This window comes from Aaosphaeria arxii (assembly GCF_010015735.1).
Source record: "Aaosphaeria arxii CBS 175.79 unplaced genomic scaffold BU24scaffold_3, whole genome shotgun sequence".
Taxonomy (NCBI): domain Eukaryota; kingdom Fungi; phylum Ascomycota; class Dothideomycetes; order Pleosporales; genus Aaosphaeria; species Aaosphaeria arxii.
Window position 1 is genome coordinate 1,170,388 of NW_022983476.1, and position 18,811 is coordinate 1,189,198.

Here is an 18,811-nt window from a genome sequence, read left to right on the forward strand (position 1 = left end):
AGGCATTCTTCGATAGGCTTCGACCGTTCGCACATTGTACCATCATGGGCAATTACATTAGGTATTCAGGAGGGATTCAGACAGATAGAGAGATAGACAGACACAATCAGAATGGAGTGAACCCTCAAGCATGCTATTGATTTCTTACTACTAAATTTGCCCTGGTCCTTTAGATGTCCCCCTCAAGCTACGTCTCAATGTCATCTACCGTTGAAGAATTGTATTAGCTAAGAAGCATACCCAGGTGAAATTGTTTTGTTTACTAGTGGGTGTTGAACGCGTGGTTGCCGCGCCGCTCTTTCCTCACTCACCACACCCACCACACTCACTTCAACCACCCTCTCTCTACTCTCCCTCATCCACTCCACGAGTCTCACAGCTTCATATATCAATGTATAACTAATAAACTTTGAAGCAGGCCAATCACCTAATCGCCCTCACTCATTCAAGTTGTGCCCACTGCGCCCGTGCCAATCGAGCCACCAACGGCGTTAGTGAGCAACCACTACGCAGAGTAACCCAAAAACCTTTCCCATCGCCGAGCGAGAGAAGATCTATCTCACTAACCTCTCTCATTTGTCCAGAAGAAGCCGTCAAGAACAATTGATAAGGATCCATCTTGTTGACTTGCTCAACGCTCACCTGACTCTGCAGTCATTTCTCTATCTGTGTTCGGACCAGTTCGAGAAAAGAAAACATCAGGCAAGCCAATTCCACATGAACAATAGCACACAGATCAGAAACTAATGGTGGCCAATATAGCAAGCCAGATGGTGCCTAAACCTCGCCGCCACTTTTGCGGCATATGTGGGCAGTCCTGCGCAACGAAGGACAGCTTGCGCCAACACGAGTCTACGCATGCCGAGATGCAGAATATCTGGACTTGTGAGATATGCCATTGGTCATTCCCTGATGAACTGGCTCTTGAGACACACCAGCTTCATTCTGATCACAAACCCCGGGCGAAACTCACCTTCGCATGCGGGCGTTGCGCAGAGAAGCCATCCTTCGCTACGGAAGAGCAATTAGTGGCTCACCAGAAATTTCCAAGCTTCTGTGCGGATGCATACACTGGATACAAGACCCACACTCCAGTATTGGACTATGGCTTACAACCACTGGAGAACGTGAAGCCGCGTGTCGAAGGCAAACTCACCGAGAATGCGTTCGTCGAGGCAGAGAGCCCCAAGGGTGCCGACATCTCCAAGGGCTCCGACATCTCCAAGGGCTCTGACATCTCAAAAGGCGCCGGCATCTCCAAGGCCTCCTACATCACCAAGGGTGCCGGCATCTCCAAGGGCACCGATATCTTCAAGGGAATCGATACCTCCAAGGGCATCGATACCTCCAAGGGCATCGATACCTCCAAGGGCATCGATACCTCCAAGGGCATCGATACCTCCAAGGGCTCTGATAGGAAATGTGAGGGATGTAAGAAGAGCTTCGGCAGTGAGGCCTCCTACACTCGTCACTTCTTAGCCTGCAACTTCCAGCAAAATCGTGGCGGTGAAGTGAAGTCAATCAACAAACATACCGGCTCACATGTGCCTGACAGCCCATTGGTTCAAGCATTATCCCGCGCTTCACTGGGGTGCCACAACTATCGTAAAATCGGCGCTACGACAGCCAATCCTGTAGAGAAGAATCTGGTTGTTAAGCCTGACCAACAGAAAGAGCAGTTGGTCACGCCGGAGATCAAGAACCAGTCACAATCAGTGGGTGCTGAACGGTCACGCCAGCCACCAGCCATCCAGCTAATCAATGAGCTGGTTCGTGGTATACCTCAGGGAAACGAGCCGCGCAATGCAGACCTTGTCAGTCCTCAAAATGCTGGAGGAAAGAGCGCAGTTGAAGTAGCTAATGAAGACTGCCACGAGCAGAATGATATCTTCGAAAAGGCGGATATCAAACAGGATGTATCCCAGAGTCAACATGCAGCTGAATACGGTCCCAGAACCAAAACCTCCACAGTGAAGGTTTCAGATATGCCACCAGCGGTACAGAAGATTCTCTTGATGAATGACCCAAGCCTATCAGAAGGCGACCCTCTCTTGGAAGCGTCGAAAAGCCCTCGCCGTAGCAAGCGCATAGCCGCTAAGCAGCGACCCGAGCTTGCCAGATATGTACCAGGACCACGGATGCAAGAACAGGATTCAATTCATCAGCCACTCGAGGACCATACTGAGGACCATACCGAGGATGCTAGGCTGGCTGAGACTTTGTCTAAACAGATCATGCGACTCGCCCTGCAGTCTGACATCAACATCATGCATGAAGGCAAGATTGAATGCAATGGTGAAAACTGGATTCGGATTCCCGTTACCAAGTACGGCGATGCCATTGAAATGCTTGACGGTCTTTGTCACTTGCCGCGCGAACTTCAAAAGGAACATTATCTGCCTGTCCCCAAGACTTTCAGCAAGAATTATACGGCTTCCTACCTGGTCACAGATTTCGAGCCTTCTCCTGAGGTGGGCAAATATGGAACTGCATTAAAGGCCATTGCACTGTCAACTAGCAAGATTGAGCTGCCTAACAAATGCCTTGAAGCAATCAAAATTGGAGCAGTCGATGTTCTGTCAGGTCGTGTCATACTCAATCACCTCATCTGCATCGACCCCATATCCCAAGTCTCTGACTGGAACGCCAAGATCACCGGATTCGCAAGCTATGAGGACCTAGAATATGCCCGCATGAATGGATACAAGGTCTTCAAGGGATGGGAGGCTGTGCGATCCGCACTTTTCAGATTCATCAACAAGGAGACCATAGTCGTTGGACATAACCTACGAAGCGACCTCGATGCCGTTCGACTGATCCATGGACGTGGAGTTGACATTGTCAAAGTGATTGAGAAAGCGGCCAAAGGACCCGTGTCCGAGCCACAGCTGGGTCTGGACAGCTTGTGTCGGGACATTTTGAAGAAGACTCTCAACACCACTCCTTACTTTGGTCGCGACTGTCTCCAAGATGCGTTCGCAGCTCGAGAACTTCTTCTATGGAATCTGAAGAACAACGAGAAACTTGTGCAATGGGCAAAGGCCAGATCCGAGGATTTCTGTCGTTTGCGCCTTGAGATACGCTCCTAGTCTGGGAATGTACCACTGTTCCATAAATTCTGACCGTATTCTAGAGACAACTTCGCCCTCGCACGCGAGTATCGATGATTACGGAGTGTGTGTCTGATCACAGCTTCGCTAAAGAATATAGGGAGGAAATGGTAATCAACGTGTGACCACAATAATGACAAAGAGAGAGTTGCAGGTTTCGATGCTTATTATCGGGAAATGGCTGAAGGTGTTCATGTAGCAATGTAAGGCAAAACAGGGGAGTTAACGGAATCAATGAAACTTATATAATACAATTGTGCCTGTTCACAGTGAAGGAAATACACATGGAACGAAGTCTGAAGACACAGATCGTCTTCAGCACATCCGGCCTGGACGACTCATCTGGCTAGTCGTCATTGGAAACGATGGGTCTGGTTGCATAACACATGTGAGTAGTCCCGTACAAGATGACCTGATTGCACGAAGTCGATTTCCTCGAGAAATGAAACGGATTAAGGAATTAATGATCATAATTATTATGCCAGCATATTGCTTTTATCTGCGGACTGAATGTTCCTGCGTCACAGTAATATCTTTAGGAAAGAACGCCCCCGATATCATTTCTCACTCGACTCCACCACGAACGCACCTCCTAGCAAGATAGCAGGCTCGTCGATATTGTGATGCTCGTAGCTCAAGGTACCCACACCTCCCGCCTCCAAGATCAGCGAAGGGTTGTCCTTCAAGTCCTTTCCGACCCATCGCGAGACGAAAGCTCTCAAGATGTGTCCATGAGCCACGATGAGCACGTCGTTAGGCACGCCGTCTTTTCCCTTCCACCCCGAATCCTTACCAAACCGTCCTGCGTGCCACTTCTGCTTAATCTCCGCGATGAGCTCATCTAGTCGCTTTGTGACGTCGTCGGGGGACTCGCCGCCCTCGCAGCCGTCCCGCCAGATGTCCCAGTCCTCGTTCAGGCCCCTCTCTTTTCTAGAGGCTCTGATCTCGGCGGACTTCAACCCTTCGTAGTTGCCGTAATCCCATTCGCGGATGGAGGGGCAGATAGTGATAGAGGCATCGGAGCGGATGTTGTCGGTCAATGGGGTTGAGTCGTTCCATGGGTAGCGCTCGCGGCATCCAATGTCGAGGAGTTCTAATGTGCGTTGGGCTCGTTTACGAGGGGATACGTAGCTGCAGATACAAAAATCAGCTTTTATACAAGGGAAGTATCGGGCGATTGGGGTACTGACATGTGAGCGAGATTTCCAGGGACAATCAATCTATCGTCGCCGACAAGCGCATTTCCTGTTGCGCGTACTCGCTTCTCGCCATTTGCGGTCAGAGGGAGCTCGGTGGTTCCTGTGTGTCGGCCATTCAGAGACCATTCAGTCTCTCCGTGACGGACGAAGAAGATGCGAGGGTCAGGCATGGTGAATTGGTAATTGGACGCGGGAAGGGAGACGTGTCTAACAGGAGAGGTGTATGCGTGGCGTATGCGTGGAGAGCGGCAGGTATCAGTTAGTACGAATGGAATGCGAATGGAGAAGTTGTTGAGGGGAGGAAGTAATTTATCAAACAAGGACACAGGCAGGCTCAATGGTAGTCATATAAAGAACGAGATGGTAAAGTTCTGGAGTAAGTAACGATCTGAGTAAAGGCCAAAAAAGGGCGATTCGGACCTAAACGGCAATGGACCTTTGGGATGACGTCCAAGTTTGGTGGGGGGTCCAGGGTCTATAGTGTGTAATAAAGCCATAGCTCCACCCCGCCATCCAACCATGCAGGTCATCCTCTTCACACTCCATGGTCAGTCAGCGTGTCTAATCAGTTCGTCCACTGCCAATTTACGCTTACATCGCCGCAAGCTGGGTTTTGTCATGACTTGTCAATTTCATTGATCTTTGGCATCGTTGCTATGCTTTAATCGCAATAGCACAAGGAAAGTTCCATACTACTCTCCCGATCTACCTAATTACCCCTGGAGCCTCCGCAAATCCCTCGGCGAGAGAGTCGATGGAAACACATTGATCATACCATTCTGTGTTCGAAGTTAGCAAACAAGAATCGTCAATGTTCAGCAAGAAAGAATGCGGAGAGAAACATAGAATAACATACCATTTTGAACAACGCACTTAGCACCGCTCACACACTTGGTACATCCAGTCCTGGATATCTCTAGTCAGATCTGCAATAGGATCGGAATGAGTTTACATACCAAGGAACTCCATCATAATATCCTCCGCATTGATAATACAATGGTACAGGACATCTGGTACTACTTGGTCCAACCTCTCCACCCTCTGTTTTGGTAGGTTTTTGGGTTGATTTGATCGTCTGTCATTAAGTGTTAGCGATCTATCCTCACGACTTCTTTGACTGGCATAGGCAATATCGAGGCTTATGGTTGTATTTGTGTCGTTCACTTACCTTGGTAGGCGGCTCTGGTGGCGGCGTGTACTTGGTCGTCGTACTGGACTTTTTGCTGGTCTCTGGCGGCGGTGTGTATTTGCTCGTAGTGCTAGGCTTCTTGCTGGTCTCTGGAGGAGGCGTGTACTTGCTCGTAGAGCTCGGTTTCTTGCTCGTGGATGGCTGCTCTGGCTCCTTGGTGGTTTTAGGCGGTTGCGGTCCTCCGCCAGGAATGGTTGTGGGGATGCGAATAGTCGTAGGAGGGTAGTCAGTACATTTAGGCCCAAGGCAAGTTATCGTGAAGGTGACATCCTTCTGGCGCGCTTCCAGACGGTTTGGATGAGGGGCCTGTATTCATATTAGCATCTCGACAGAACCATATACGCATACTTGGTTCTCTTACTCCGAAGGAGACCGCAGACAATGAAACGAACACTGCAAGAAGGTGGGCTTTCATGGTGGCCAAATGGTGAACGGTCACGCAGAATCAGGTCGAAGGATACAAGGAAATCAAAGGAAGATCGTTTGGTCCAGGAGCTTTCAAGGCTCTTTATGAGACATCAACACGTCAAATGTCCCAGCTCGTATACGAGGTCTACAGCCTGTGCTATCATACATTCTATATTGCATCACGCACAAGATTCGCTTCACGCACCTTGGCCCATGATTTAGTTCATTGTGGGTGGCGGCTTATGGTTTACCTTCAGTCGGTAGACGAAGAACATATGCGAGTTCCAATATCGGCAGAAGAAGCGGCAACCAGGAGCGGCCCGGACGAGGTTGGGATGCGATAAATTGGTTCTGATGCTGCACGTTGGCAGTGTCATAAGAGGAGCGAATGCTACCGCTGGCTCGAGGACAACGATACCACGTAGCGCCATCGCGCCGCCGCTCAGTGGCCTTCTTGACCTCACTTTCTTTCCTGATACTAAGCTATCTGTGCAGCCGAGTTTATTTGCCTTAGGGTAACAGTACTTGATTGCGTCGTTTCTATTCTCGTTTCTATTCTTGAGTCAGAGGCGAGTTGGTTACATTTTAACCGTAAATTGACTACGACACCACCCCTTGTTATATATGCACAGAGGTTTACCGAACACGGGCCCACAGGCATTGAAAAGTATCTTAGCTCGGTCATGCCACGGGAATGGTACCAAAGAGACCTGGTTCCAGGCTTGCACAATATGAATGGAGATGAAGTGCAGCTTGCGCATATGCGGCCCAACGCATTGGATGGGATTTGGTGATAACGAGGCGTATAGCGAGGTTGGCCAGGGACTTGGCAATGAGGGCGGTCAAGTGTAAGTGGAGAAGAAACATGTGTAGAATAAACTTGGATAAACGGAATGTCGACTACATGAAGCCTTTGAGGACTACACTAGCTGACCCCAAGGACATGTCGCGACGCAGGAACTGCTTTGACCCAGTCGAGACCTAGGCCAGCGTTCTAGAATGGCGTAACAACTCTCCAGAGACGGAGAATGTTATTGGCATTTTACATGAGAAATTTTTCTCAATCTTACAAGACGTCTGTCTTGATCTGGAATAGGATATCTCAGGTTGCTGACGTCTAGGCCTTCGATATTGCTGGCGCGATGGACAAATCGGCTGCAAACATGCTGCTTTGTTCGGATCAATGTCCTAAGACAGCACAGACATGAGAGCAAATGGACGCCGGTGGTTGCAAAGCTCGCGGTGGATCGTCTCTTTTCTTCTTCTATTGACCACCTTGCACTTTTCAAAGTGGTCCTTCAGGTAGCGCCGCTTAACAAGTCGCTTGGTCCTATCCATCTTCTCACAAGTTTAGCTCCAGATGGCTTCAATTTCCTATAATATCCCTCTTCCTCCCCAATGACCTCGAAGCCTCTTGCCTTATACCATTCTAGACCAAGATCATTTGCTTCCCATACGTGTGCAGTCACACTCTTTATACCGTGTTCTTCAGAGGCTTTAAGTATGATATTATGCAGCAAATGAGTTGCGATTCCGTAGGATCGATAGGGAGACAGGAGACCAATCGTCGATATGTAAAGGGTTGACGAAGGCAGGATGCGACACCGGATGGCGCCTACTAGTTTCGGGGTTCCCGCTGCGAGAGAAGGATCATTTTTCACTGGTTGTGGATGCCACAATGCCATAAGTGTAATTCCGTGGAAAGGCTCTTGCATAGTCTCGGTATAGAAATCTCGAGGATAGGGTATGGGTAGCAGGGTCGAGTTCAAGCGTTTGAATGCGGGCATAAGCTCTTCCGTCAAAGGTACAAGTTCGACATTGGGAGGCAAAGCTTTAAGAGCAAAAGGCTTTGCACTGGCACCATTGTCGGTGATCTCTTCTTCAGGCTCGACTTGCTCTGTTCGGTCATTGTCTGGCTTGACTTCTGCAACCGTGTGTGAGATTCTTTGGTAGTTCTTAGGTGCGCTCTCAATGGCAGTCGTAGTGTCAGCTTGCGTAACAGACGCAGGCTTCTTCAGCCATGCTGTTATAGAAGACTGAAGCATTAGTAGTGCCAATTGTAATCCGGGTGGTCGAGACGAACAGGTAGAATAACACGACGGGCAGGAGATGCAGACGCGACATGCCTTGCCCTGTCCGGGCTAGCGCGGAGATGTGCGAACCCGCCAAGGCCTTGTTTCCGACTTCTACCCAGCTTCATCAACATCAGCGCCAGTATCCAGCACTTCCGGCGCCGCAATCATGGGGGCAGAAAACTCGAAACCCTCGGGCGAAGTCTCGCAGCACATTTTCACATCGTATGTCTCTCCTCCGCCGACCCAATGGATCACGTGTTGTCGGTGGATAAGTACTAACGGGCTTTTCCACGCAGAGATGCCCCCGTTCGATTCTCGAATGAATTAGTCAACTCGCTACAAAAGAATACACAGGTATGCTCGTTTGGTCATTCTAGCGTGGTATGAATGGGGATTGACGTCAATTGGCGGTAGACCGATGCGACTCGCTCGAGACAACAAGAGCTGCAATACCAACAGCGCCTGACTTCGGAGCTCGAGAAACTTCGTGAACAAGAGGTCCAGAACTTCTCCCAAGTTATCGAAAGCCTGTCTGGTGAAGCCGAACAGCCCCCGGCCGATCCCTCATTCGTCGAAAAGCTCAGTGATGCTACATCGAGCTCATCGGCTCTCGCCGAGAAACAAAAACAGAAGGAGATGAGCAGGGACAGCGTGACCAAGGAGATTGAGGCATTGAAAAAGAAGCTGGATGCTAGGAAGAAGTTGGAAAAGGCGGACGCTGAAGTGAACAAGGCGAAGGAGGATCTGACTAATTGTTTGAGGACTCACGACAGGCGACCGCTCGATTGCTACCAGGAGGTCGAAGCGTTTAAGAGGGAGGTTGGACGTCTTGAGAAAGATTTCGTCGAGAGGACGATCAGATGAGATTCTTCGTATTAAGCGCTTGGTATGGAAGCCGTAGTTGCGACTATAGTCGCATGTGGCAAGTGTATAGATAAAGTGCAAATGTTCGAGTATTGAGTACTGTCCGTCTACAGCTTTTCACGTGCTGCACTGGTTTTCACTATCTTCTCCAGCATGTTCGGACAGTGAGCTTCATCACTTCTTCGCATCGTTTCTTTATCTTGCTGATTCGATTCTTCACTTTTCGTATAAGAAAGGCCCTATCTGCAGTAACACTTCCCTCTTGCCTCTCACTTTGCCTTCACCGTTCCCTCTCTTTACTCTGATCTTAACTCTCTTTACTCTATTCTTACCTCTCTTTCCTCTTTTCTCACCTCTCTTTACTCTTTTCTCACCTCTCTTTGCTCTCTTTTCTCACCTCTCTTTGCTCTCTTTTCTCACCTCTCTTTACTCTCACCTTACCTCTTCCTTATCTTCTTCTCTCGCCTTCCTCTCTTTGATCACCTTCCTCTTGTTCCTCTCTGCGCCTTATCCTCCTTCACTTTTCATTCAACCTTGCCTTACCATAGCATATCTTCTCCGACCGACCTATCTGCCTTCCTTAGCACGATCACGCTGACTGGTACCGCGCCAAACCTATACTGCCCCATCTAGCTTGACAGCAGTAGCTTCCTTCAAGGACCCGCCCAGAGAACTCATATCTGCGATAACTCACCCGCGAGCTGCAACAGACGAAATGGATGAAACCTTGGGAACTCGCTATAATCCGTGCTCACTTCTTGACAATGACATAGAAGAAGAGGAAGAAGCTGGCCAGTCGATCGAAGAATCATTCGACTTCCTCACACTATGTAAGCCAACTATCTAAACCCTTATCTACTCTGATATAAGGCTAATCATCTCGCCACCAGCGGACGCCGAGTCAGAGGTTGAGTTCGTTGAGATTAGAGACCTAAACAAAAACAGCTCCACTGATGGCGCTAAGCGCCATCAGACAGCGTTGAGGCCATATGACGAGCAGGAGTGTCTCGTAGAGTATCCATGGAAGAAGATCTCGGAATTGTCCATCCCGGGCGTGGGTGTCATCAAGGCCAACGACACCATTGAGCTGATGAGGGAAGGTGGAAACGTGGAAGTGGCAGGAGAAGCACTTCACAGTGGGGACTTCCTTCGCGTGAAAATCATTTTGCGCAATCGCAGGTCCGGCGAAGTGAAGCTGCGAGGACATCGTCTGAAGAGAACCAAATACCATGGGCCAATTTTCAAATGTAAGTCTGACAGATATGCGAATGATGAGTTATCTGACGATGAAGACAGGGAAATTAAATGAGCTCGCCATGATCCTTCACATCTCCGAAGACGACCCACGCTCCGCGCTGATCCAAGGACTCGAAGATGTCACTGTCCAAGACGTCTACCGGAAGCGTGAATGCATACTAACAGCAAAACCGTATCCAATGCTCAATTGGAACGAATGCCCCATGTACCTGAGAGGTAATCCCGAAACTATGACCAAGGAGCAAGTAAAAAATCACGTCTTTCATAAAGGTCGGTTAGTATGTCGATGGATTCACATTATGGTAGTCCAGAAGTCAGGTAAAAGCTACGCTGGCGTGGTCCGAAGCATGTACAGTCATGAATCAGACGACCATCAAAAGCAACAATCATCCCCGGCAACAGTCTCACGAGGATCGTCCCAAGAGTCTCCAATTGTCCTCAACATTGACAGCAAGGATGAGGGATCCGTCAAAACTGACGATAAAAGCACCCCTCAGAAGCGAACCCACCGCTCACCTTCAATTGAGTTGCTAGCTGGCACACCGCAAAAGCGGCCTAGGATGTCGAACAGAACCTATACATTCGGCGATGTCTTTTGTGGGGCAGGGGGTTCCTCTGCTGGAGCTTCAAGGGCAGGCCTAAGTGTGAAATGGGGCCTAGACAATGACACTGCGGCCATGGAAGCATATGAAGCGAACTTTCCAGATGCATTCAGTCTGCCTATGAATGCGCATGACTTCAAAGACCAGAAACAGTTCTTCAAAGACTTCATAAAGGTGGATATTCTTCACCTTTCACCCCCGTGTTGTTATTGGTCGCCCGCCCAGTAAGTCTACCTATTCATGAACACCTATTCATGAACAATTTCTTGTAATAAGATTGACTAACACCCACCAAGCACTAGAGAAGGCCCCAAAGATCAAGACAACTATGAGGCGATCTATACAGTTGGTCCGATACTTGAAGCCGTTAAGCCGCGTATGGCCACGCTTGAGCAGACATCCGGACTTGTCACTTCAAAAGAGCACATTAAAAACTTCAAACTGCTCATAAACGACATGATTGTAGCAGGCTACGATGTCCGTTACGGCATCCATGACATGGCCGAGTTCGGATTGCCGCAGCAGAGGAAACGTTTACTTATCATGGCTGCTAGGTCAGTAAACTCTCCTTAGTCTTCAGACAGAGATGCATGTTTTGTACCATTTCATGCGTACCTATGCTAACGAAACAACAATGTCAATAGAAGAGGAACCCCGCTTCCTCCATTCCCAGTACCGACGCATGGCCCACCAGAAAGCGGTCTCAAACCTTGGAGCTCCGTCCACGACGCCCTGTTCCCGCTCCGCAACCTACCTTCCAACGCCTTCGACGAATACCACCAACCTTACAAGCTCAAACCAATCTCGAGGCACCCATACGACCCTGCTACTAAGGTGCTGGGCTGCATCACGACAGGTGGTACGGAGAACTACCACTTCTCAGGGAGGCGCAACTTCACGGCGAGAGAGCTCTCACTGTTCCAGTCCTTCCCTATGGGATACGTGTTCTCTGGATCGCAGACCCAGGCGAAGAAGCAGATTGGCAATGCTTTTCCGCCGCTGATGGCTGAGGCGATGTACCGGAGTGTTGCGCAGACACTCGAAGCGTTTGATCATGGGCTGATTGGCGCGGAAGACGACATACAGGATCTGCTGGGTCTTCTTGCAGAGAGGGGCGTTGAGCTTCCAGAGCGAGTATGTGGTGAAGGAGAAAGACGTGTAAGGGGGTTCTACCCAGGGCCTAGGGGGACGAACCCGCCCTACAAATATCTTTTTAAACGTGCTACGATGGGCAGCGGTGCCAACACGCCAACGAGGTCGCGAGCTCTGTTTGGCCGTGGTTACATCATCGAGCCGAAGAAGAGGCCGTCTGCTCAGGTCGTGATCGATGAGGATGAAGACGACGAAGATTTCGTTGAGATTGAGTCGCCCAGTACTTCTCGTGTTCGACCGAGCAGCTCCGTGACAGTCGATCGAAGGTCCACTATGGCGTGGAGAAATGGAGAGGTGTTAGAGCTTTCTGACTAGGGTTTGCACGTCTTTCTACCTGTGGGGACAATGCAGAGCATGAATACAGGCCTGCACAGGACATTTGAGCACGGGTGGGTTGATAAGGTCGGGATTGGTCATTCGACTGTTCGGCAGTATGCACCAGAGCTGAGACCGTGTGTGCCTGGCAGTGTCATGACATGCCACTTTGTTACAAATGATCCATTTGGGAGATTTGATCCATATCACAAACACGGATTTGATAGCCGAGCAGAATGTCACAAGGTTGATAGAGGGGAGTTTATTGGAGGCTTTCTACAATGAATTGCAATTGCCTTAAAGCAGGCGTGAAATGCAAGGAGCAAGCTATAATGCCATGAAGATTTCGAGAATTATCATTGATTATCGGGCCAAAGTATTTCAAGATCCTAATTAACCCGTCCCACACACGTGAACGCCTTGATGACGGTGATGATGATGGCGATGAGGTGCAAGCATCTTTTCCCTATGCCAGACGTGAAAGTATAAAAGCAATTGAACCCTATCGTTCCTTCCCAAACGCCACTTTCGAGGGAATGCCGTGACAAAAGAAAAGAGAAAGCGATTTTGAAACCCATAGTCCTTTTCCCTAACGCCTGTCCATGAAAAGTGAGCCTTTTGAGATAAAATGGATTGCTCTGCCCTCAAAACGAAAACGACGGCACCCTCTAGATCAGCGCAGCGACCTGTCCATGACGCTCTTAATACCAGCACTGAGGCCAGCATTGGCACCTACACTGGCACCGACACCACCGGCCCAAGTTCCCTGCTCGACATACGGACTCAAATCCGTCTTCTCCCTCTGCGCCCCGCCGTACGCGCCTCCGCCGCCCGCAGACCCCTTGGCCCTCCCGCCTGCGCCCCCGTTCCCGCCATCGAATTGGCTGAGCAGCTCGTCGATCCTGCACTGGCTCTGGCAGAACATGACCTGGCAGGCGAGCAGGAGGATGCTCTTGGTGAGGAAGACGTCCTTGCGGACGACGGTGCGGTAGTAGCAGTCCGGGAACTCGAAGCTGATGGGGATGGAGGTGACGGAGTGGGAGATGGCGGCGAGGGCGCGCGCGAACGTGCGGTCGCGGTCGCACATGAAGAAGGAGATGAGGCACTTGCGCGCGCAGAACGGGTCGTGGACGGTGGCTGTCAGGGAGAGCGAGCGGAGCTTGGGGGACAGGGACGGGAGGAGGGACATCAGGGCGTGGATGTAGGCCGCGCAGCCTGGGTCTGTGGGCTTCCAGCCCATTGGGAAGGCGTTACCCGTGATGGAGCGGCGCGGGTAGTACAGAAGGTCGATGGTGAGGTGCCGGATTAAGGGCCAGGATTCTTGGGTAAGGGGCGGTTCGAATTGGTGGTGGTGATGGCGAGGTTTGGGGGTCGGGGATGTGGTTTGGTAACGGTCGTGACCATTTTCTTCTTCCTCCTCTTCTGGTCCTTCTCCCTCATCGTCGATTTGGATGTCGAGATCTGGGATGCTAGTGATGTAGAATGTGTTTTTGGCGAAGAAGACAGATCGAGCCTCGTCGTAGATCTGGCGATTGGTGCGGAGGATGGTGAGGTCTAGACCGTAGCGCTCATCCTTGCGGGCGGAAACGCCACGGAGCGGCTGCTCTGCGACGATCAGGTACTCGTAGATGGAGAGCCGAAGCTCAGGAGGGAGCATGTCGAGCAGGAAGCAGGTTCCTGGGTCTGTCGGGGCTGTCATGGCGGGGATGGAGAATCGTGAGGTGCGCAGCCTGGGGTCGTGTAGGATTGAGGTTGATGCGCGCCGGTAGTACGAGTAGGGAGTGGGTGACAGTATCCTTGAGGGCATGGCAGCGTAGGTAATTATATCCCCAAAAATTTCCCGGGAGGAGAAGAGAATACGTTGGGGGTTCGAGATGTCAATATTATTAGGCCCTGGTTCTTGGAACGGTCGAGACAACTACTGGGTCATCTATTTCTTGTCTCGTGTGCACTGAGGGAAGGATGTAGATTGGATTGGACTGGACCGTGGACTATGTAGCAAATGCAATTGAGGGAGTGATTCTGTGGCATCGAGGCACTTTTAGGTTGATTAGTCGATTAGAAGGTGAGAGTTAAAGGGAGAGGGAGAAGGAGAGAAGAGGAGTAGTATTGGTAGTAGTAATGATAATCATAATCAATCCATTATGTGACGTTATGGTGTCTCGTCTTTTTTCCATGTATGTACTGTGTACACACGAGTACCATGGTCTATGGATGAGGCAAGTCATGGGTGTGGGTTTAGGCCAGGGGACCAGAACGAGTAAGAGAGAGGCGGGCCGGATCTCGGCTGGTCTGGCTGGCCGCTCATTCATTCATTCATTCATTCATTCATTGATCCATCATGATCCATTCACTACTCAACCGTTGTTCCTTCCTTCAACATTGATTCAACCAACCCCTGCAAGGAGCTCTCCGTGCTGCAAGACGAGACAAGAAAAGAACAAGAGTCACAAGACGAGGCAAACCATAATGCCCCCCATCAGTCATGAAAAGATAATCACTACCCTGGATCGTGAAACCTAGAACCTCACAGTTAGGCCTAGGACTGCCTCGCGCAACCTTGCGAATCAGGCTAGAAGTCACAAGAGGTGGAAGGATGGTTCCCAAGCTCAGAAGCTAGCATCCACCCGTCCTTGAATTCCAAGGGAGATCATCGACGTTCGCGCCATTCTAGAAAAAGTCTGAACGTGGCAACCGGCCCTTCTCGAAGGTCGTTAGACCACCACTCTATTGTGACCTACCCCAATCATGATCTAGACTATCACTGCCTAGATACATAGGTACGAGATAGTCACAATAACCATCACTCAACTCAAAGAGCGAGCGGCAGAAGCACACCATGACAAGCTGTGGCAAAGCTTTGAAACGGCCGACGGAGCCCCCATCCGAGTATCTCCCACGTGGCTCACCCGATCTTAACGTTCAAGCTACTAGATACGAGTGCTCGTACTTGTACTTTGATAATGTAAATGTAACTACAATATATGTGTGATACCTTCATGGATGATGCACCAATTATTGAACTGGCCCCCGCATCGTCAGATGCCCAAGGACACTTTCCGTCTCAAATCCTCTACACTCATCAGTACAATGACGTCTAGTTTACTCCCAGCATTGGACAACTAAGATCAAGGACAAGGAAATTGACCCCTCCCTGACCCTGTGAGATATGAACTGTGCTTCACCGGAATCAACTCCGACACACGCTGCATGGCAAATCATCGGGACGGAGACAGAGATAGAGCAAACATTCACTATTCTGATGGTGCAACACTCTACAAGGAAACATTGCCGATCTCGAACATGGTCCCTCCGAATAAATGACATGTAAAGGAAACATACAGTTACAAACATGCATACAAACACGGCAAATGTCATATCCCTCCCTTCGCTAGTGCCCCCCTCTAATCGTCATACTCGTAAGTTCATACTGTGTACATGTATCATTGTCGTCGTTGGCGTCATGGATTCATTGCTCATTTCTTGCTTGTGATGAGGGAAAAGTGATTTAGAAAGAAATGAAAACCCTCCACGGCCACATTAATATGCTCCTCAGAACGCTTCATGGCTGCAATCTGTCCTGGTTCTTCTCTTGAACCGCTCAGTCGTCGTACTCGCGTCTAGGTGCACGCCGTGAGTTGCGTCGTCGTCGGGTCCCGCGGCGGAAGTCCTCCGAATCCGAGTCGCTATACTCATCAAAACCGCCATCATAGCGATTGGAAGACCTACCATCCCGAGACAAATCTCGAGAACGATCTCGTGAAGGCGACGGTGAAAGGGAGGATTCGTCACGCCTCCGGTGGCTGCGGCTGCGGCTGCGGCTGCGACTTCGTTCGCGCTCACGCTCTCCTTCGCTAGCCACTCGAGAAGCTTCACGAAGTAGTTTCTTTCTGTAAAGGAAAAGAAGGAAAATCAGTCATGCGGCCAACAAATGAAACGTAACAAGCTTATCAAAACACTCAAATCGTAGACAATGCGCCGACACATGTCTGTCCACATGTGGTCGTCGTCGTGTTCGTCGCCGCCATCATCATTCTCATCAATACCACTTACTTCTCATGTCTCTTCTCCAACTGTCTGCCGCCCAATCCGCCGATAGCCGCACCTACGAGAGTACTTAGCGTGCCCTTGCCAACAGCGTTGCCAGCCAGTCCTCCAGCCAACGCACCTCCCACTGAAGCCGCCAAGCCTCGTTCACGTTCGTCAAGTCCATCGAACCTATCACGGAACTTCTCAGTGACTCGACTACGACTGCGGCCGTGATGACCAACAGACTTCGCCCTGTGGCGATGCCCGTCACTGTGCTTATGACTATGACGGCGCGAGGACGAGACGTCGTCTTCACGGCTTGGCGGATCATGGTAGGTGCTCAGCTGGTTGTCGTGGTACGGCGCGATCGATGGCTGGGAGCGCGACTCCTGGCGATAAAACGGAGGCGGGGATGGATAGGTGTTACCCGGCGCTCTGTAGCCTGCTGGAGGTGCTGCTGCATATTCTGCAGGGTTGTAGGTGGGATAAGGATTCGTCGGGGGGATGGGAGCATTCACAGGGGATGGAGAATACCCAGGACCCGGAGTATATCGTGCTGCAAAGGAAGACTGTGCAGTCGAAGTGTTTTGTTGACCCTGGGGCTGGGGGGAGTTAGTACTAGAGGTGCGTAGCAATGCCGCCGTTGGCGGTTCGAGAGAAGGTGAGAAAGAAGTCGCAAGCGGAGAGCCGCGATGCGCAAGAGCACCCCAAGTCGGAGATTGAATAGGAAAGAGATGTGCCAACGGCGCCGTGGCGGATCGATTCATTACCCTGGCCGGAAGCGTATGTGCCCGGGTGAATGGATTCGCCGTGGCTATCGTCGCACTGCGAGAACGAAAAGTTGTATTTACCTGAGGGGAGTACCCGTACTCGGCTCTGGGAGGGTATTCATTGCCCATCGGCGGTGCAGCGGGTGCCGCGGGTTGAGGTGCGTACTCTGCTGGATTGTAGGGTCGATACTCAGAGGTTGGGGGTGGGGGAAACTGAGGGACCCCTTGACTGTGGTCCATGTCTGCGTAGATGTTTCCTGTGCTGCCAAATTCAGAAGGGCGCTGTGTGTGTCTGCCACGACTGGAGCCCGTATCCTCGCGTGTATCTGCTCCTAGACTTTTCGCACGGCGACGTCGCTGTTTGTCGCGATATTCTCGTTCGTAGTCGGTGTCGTCGTACCCGCTGTAGTCGGAATAATCGGTGGTAGGGGTATGGTCGCGGCGGGATCGTCGGCGGTCGCTGTCTGATTGTCTCTGTTCGCTCTTGTTGCGAGTATCTCTGTTGGATTTGCTCTTCTTTTTGTTCTTTTTCTTTTCTTCGGGGGTGAAGAAGCCACCTGGAATGGATTCGAAGAATCTGTCAGGAATCCTGTCGGCACCGTAATCTATTGCTTTGAAAGCCAGCGCGGCCATTTTGAACCTGGGCGCCTGACAGGGCTGAAATCCGGTTCCTTAGGGTTGGTAGGGTACTCGTACGTGGAGTGGAGAGTTGACGTAGACGGACAGTAAACAGTGACGGTGGGGGGCTGTGAGGCTGGCTGTGATTGGCGAGATGGATCCAGGCGGGTGTGCAAGGGGCCTGAAGGTTGGATAGCGCCGACGATAGGGCGACGAGTCGGACGGAGGAGAATGAAGGATAATGAATGGTGGAAGGGGGTTCGAGATTACACAGGACAGGTTGGTGGTGTTGGTGGTGGTGTTGATATATGTGTAGGAGGTGGCAATTGGTCGTATAGGAAAGAGAGATGCGAGGTACAACAATGTAGGGTACGTGATGGGGAAGGTAGTAGCAGCTGTAGTAGTAGCAAGAACGGATTGGCACGCTTGTTTGCTGATTAAAGATTTGCTCTCTAATAGATCGTACGTATATCGTGACGGGAGAATGATAGTTGTAGTCGTAAGTCGTGAAGGTTATGGAGACAGATGGAGAGAGGGGATCGTATTGATTTTGAGAAGAAGTCAAGAGGGAGGTGGCGATGTAAATTTCTTAAGGAAAACAACGGGGGTTGGGGGTGACGAGGTGACTTTTCCAACTAAATCTCTTGGGAGATGATGGAAGAATAGAAAAGGAATGAAGGAAGCAATTGAGAGATATTGTAATTGGAGGGCAATGGAAAAAGTCACGATGTGTTGCATAATTGGGGTGCAGGGCAGGTGGGAGGTACGAGGCGGAGGAGGCGGCTGAGGAAGTTGACGTCATTCCCTGTCCAGAATAGCAGGGGGTGACCTCGTAAGGGTCTCATTACTCGTAACTCGTCTCTGTCTCGGTGACGCTGTCTGGACAAACAGCCTCAAACTCATCCCTCATGCTCTGTCAAATAATACGAGTATAATTGCCTATTGCACACAACAGCCGCTACTTGATCTGCCACTCCCACTGAGCACATCATTCATTCATCGTGACGATGGAAGGGAATGAAAGAACTGCATTGGTCTTCACCCCAAAAGTCTTCATGTCATTGCGGAACAGCTGACCATTAACATATCGACCACTGCCCAGGAAGATTCTGGCCCTGCTAGACCCGTTGATCTCGTGAACACTTGCATCCTCAGCTTCCCACACATCTCGACTCTCCGTCTTGAAGATGTGGGATAGTGCGCTGCGCTTTTGTTTTGTCCAC

General features: G+C 50.5%; 8 protein-coding genes across 8 annotated transcripts; 3 read left to right on the forward strand and 5 right to left on the reverse strand.

The window, feature by feature from the left end:
* Positions 1-777: 777 nt before the first annotated feature.
* BU24DRAFT_146825 (uncharacterized protein) lies at positions 778-3,364 on the forward strand. Its single transcript, XM_033521209.1, has one exon. The coding sequence runs from the start codon at positions 867-869 to the stop codon at positions 3,087-3,089; it is 2,223 nt and encodes a 740-aa protein (XP_033385589.1). The 5' UTR covers positions 778-866; the 3' UTR covers positions 3,090-3,364.
* Positions 3,365-3,564: 200 nt separating this feature from the next.
* BU24DRAFT_366897 (phosphoglycerate mutase-like protein) lies at positions 3,565-4,752 on the reverse strand. Its single transcript, XM_033524329.1, has 2 exons — positions 4,301-4,752; positions 3,565-4,241 (listed from the first exon to the last, which is right to left on the reverse strand). Exons 1-2 carry the CDS (start codon positions 4,477-4,479, stop codon positions 3,668-3,670), a joined length of 753 nt encoding a protein of 250 aa, XP_033385590.1. The 5' UTR covers positions 4,480-4,752; the 3' UTR covers positions 3,565-3,667.
* Positions 4,753-4,926: 174 nt separating this feature from the next.
* BU24DRAFT_146871 (carbohydrate-binding module family 1 protein) lies at positions 4,927-6,018 on the reverse strand. Its single transcript, XM_033521210.1, has 5 exons — positions 5,860-6,018; positions 5,478-5,804; positions 5,266-5,384; positions 5,166-5,215; positions 4,927-5,088 (listed from the first exon to the last, which is right to left on the reverse strand). The coding sequence occupies exons 1-5, from the start codon at positions 5,911-5,913 to the stop codon at positions 5,015-5,017; spliced, it is 624 nt and encodes a 207-aa protein (XP_033385591.1). The 5' UTR covers positions 5,914-6,018; the 3' UTR covers positions 4,927-5,014.
* A 1,186-nt stretch (positions 6,019-7,204) lies between these two features.
* Positions 7,205-7,750, reverse strand: BU24DRAFT_332546 (acyl-CoA N-acyltransferase; the record flags this gene model as incomplete). Its single annotated transcript, XM_033523045.1, has 1 exon — positions 7,205-7,750. A coding segment is annotated over one exon (546 nt), but the record flags the coding sequence as incomplete, so codon positions are not given.
* A 354-nt stretch (positions 7,751-8,104) lies between these two features.
* Positions 8,105-9,086, forward strand: BU24DRAFT_420292 (DUF1690-domain-containing protein). The gene is made up of 3 exons (XM_033527436.1): positions 8,105-8,203; positions 8,278-8,335; positions 8,396-9,086. The coding sequence occupies exons 1-3, from the start codon at positions 8,148-8,150 to the stop codon at positions 8,843-8,845; spliced, it is 564 nt and encodes a 187-aa protein (XP_033385593.1). The 5' UTR covers positions 8,105-8,147; the 3' UTR covers positions 8,846-9,086.
* Positions 9,087-9,905: 819 nt separating this feature from the next.
* BU24DRAFT_388313 (S-adenosyl-L-methionine-dependent methyltransferase) lies at positions 9,906-12,171 on the forward strand (the record flags this gene model as incomplete). Its single annotated transcript, XM_033525007.1, has 4 exons — positions 9,906-10,092; positions 10,142-10,928; positions 11,001-11,258; positions 11,349-12,171. The coding sequence occupies exons 1-4, from the start codon at positions 9,936-9,938 to the stop codon at positions 12,169-12,171; spliced, it is 2,025 nt and encodes a 674-aa protein (XP_033385594.1). The 5' UTR covers positions 9,906-9,935.
* Positions 12,172-12,485: 314 nt separating this feature from the next.
* Positions 12,486-14,368, reverse strand: BU24DRAFT_420293 (uncharacterized protein). The gene has a single exon (XM_033527437.1). It carries the CDS (start codon positions 13,976-13,978, stop codon positions 12,845-12,847), a length of 1,134 nt encoding a protein of 377 aa, XP_033385595.1. The 5' UTR covers positions 13,979-14,368; the 3' UTR covers positions 12,486-12,844.
* A 1,694-nt stretch (positions 14,369-16,062) lies between these two features.
* BU24DRAFT_146945 (uncharacterized protein) lies at positions 16,063-17,784 on the reverse strand. The gene has a single exon (XM_033521211.1). It carries the CDS (start codon positions 17,601-17,603, stop codon positions 16,221-16,223), a length of 1,383 nt encoding a protein of 460 aa, XP_033385596.1. The 5' UTR covers positions 17,604-17,784; the 3' UTR covers positions 16,063-16,220.
* Positions 17,785-18,811: the final 1,027 nt, after the last annotated feature.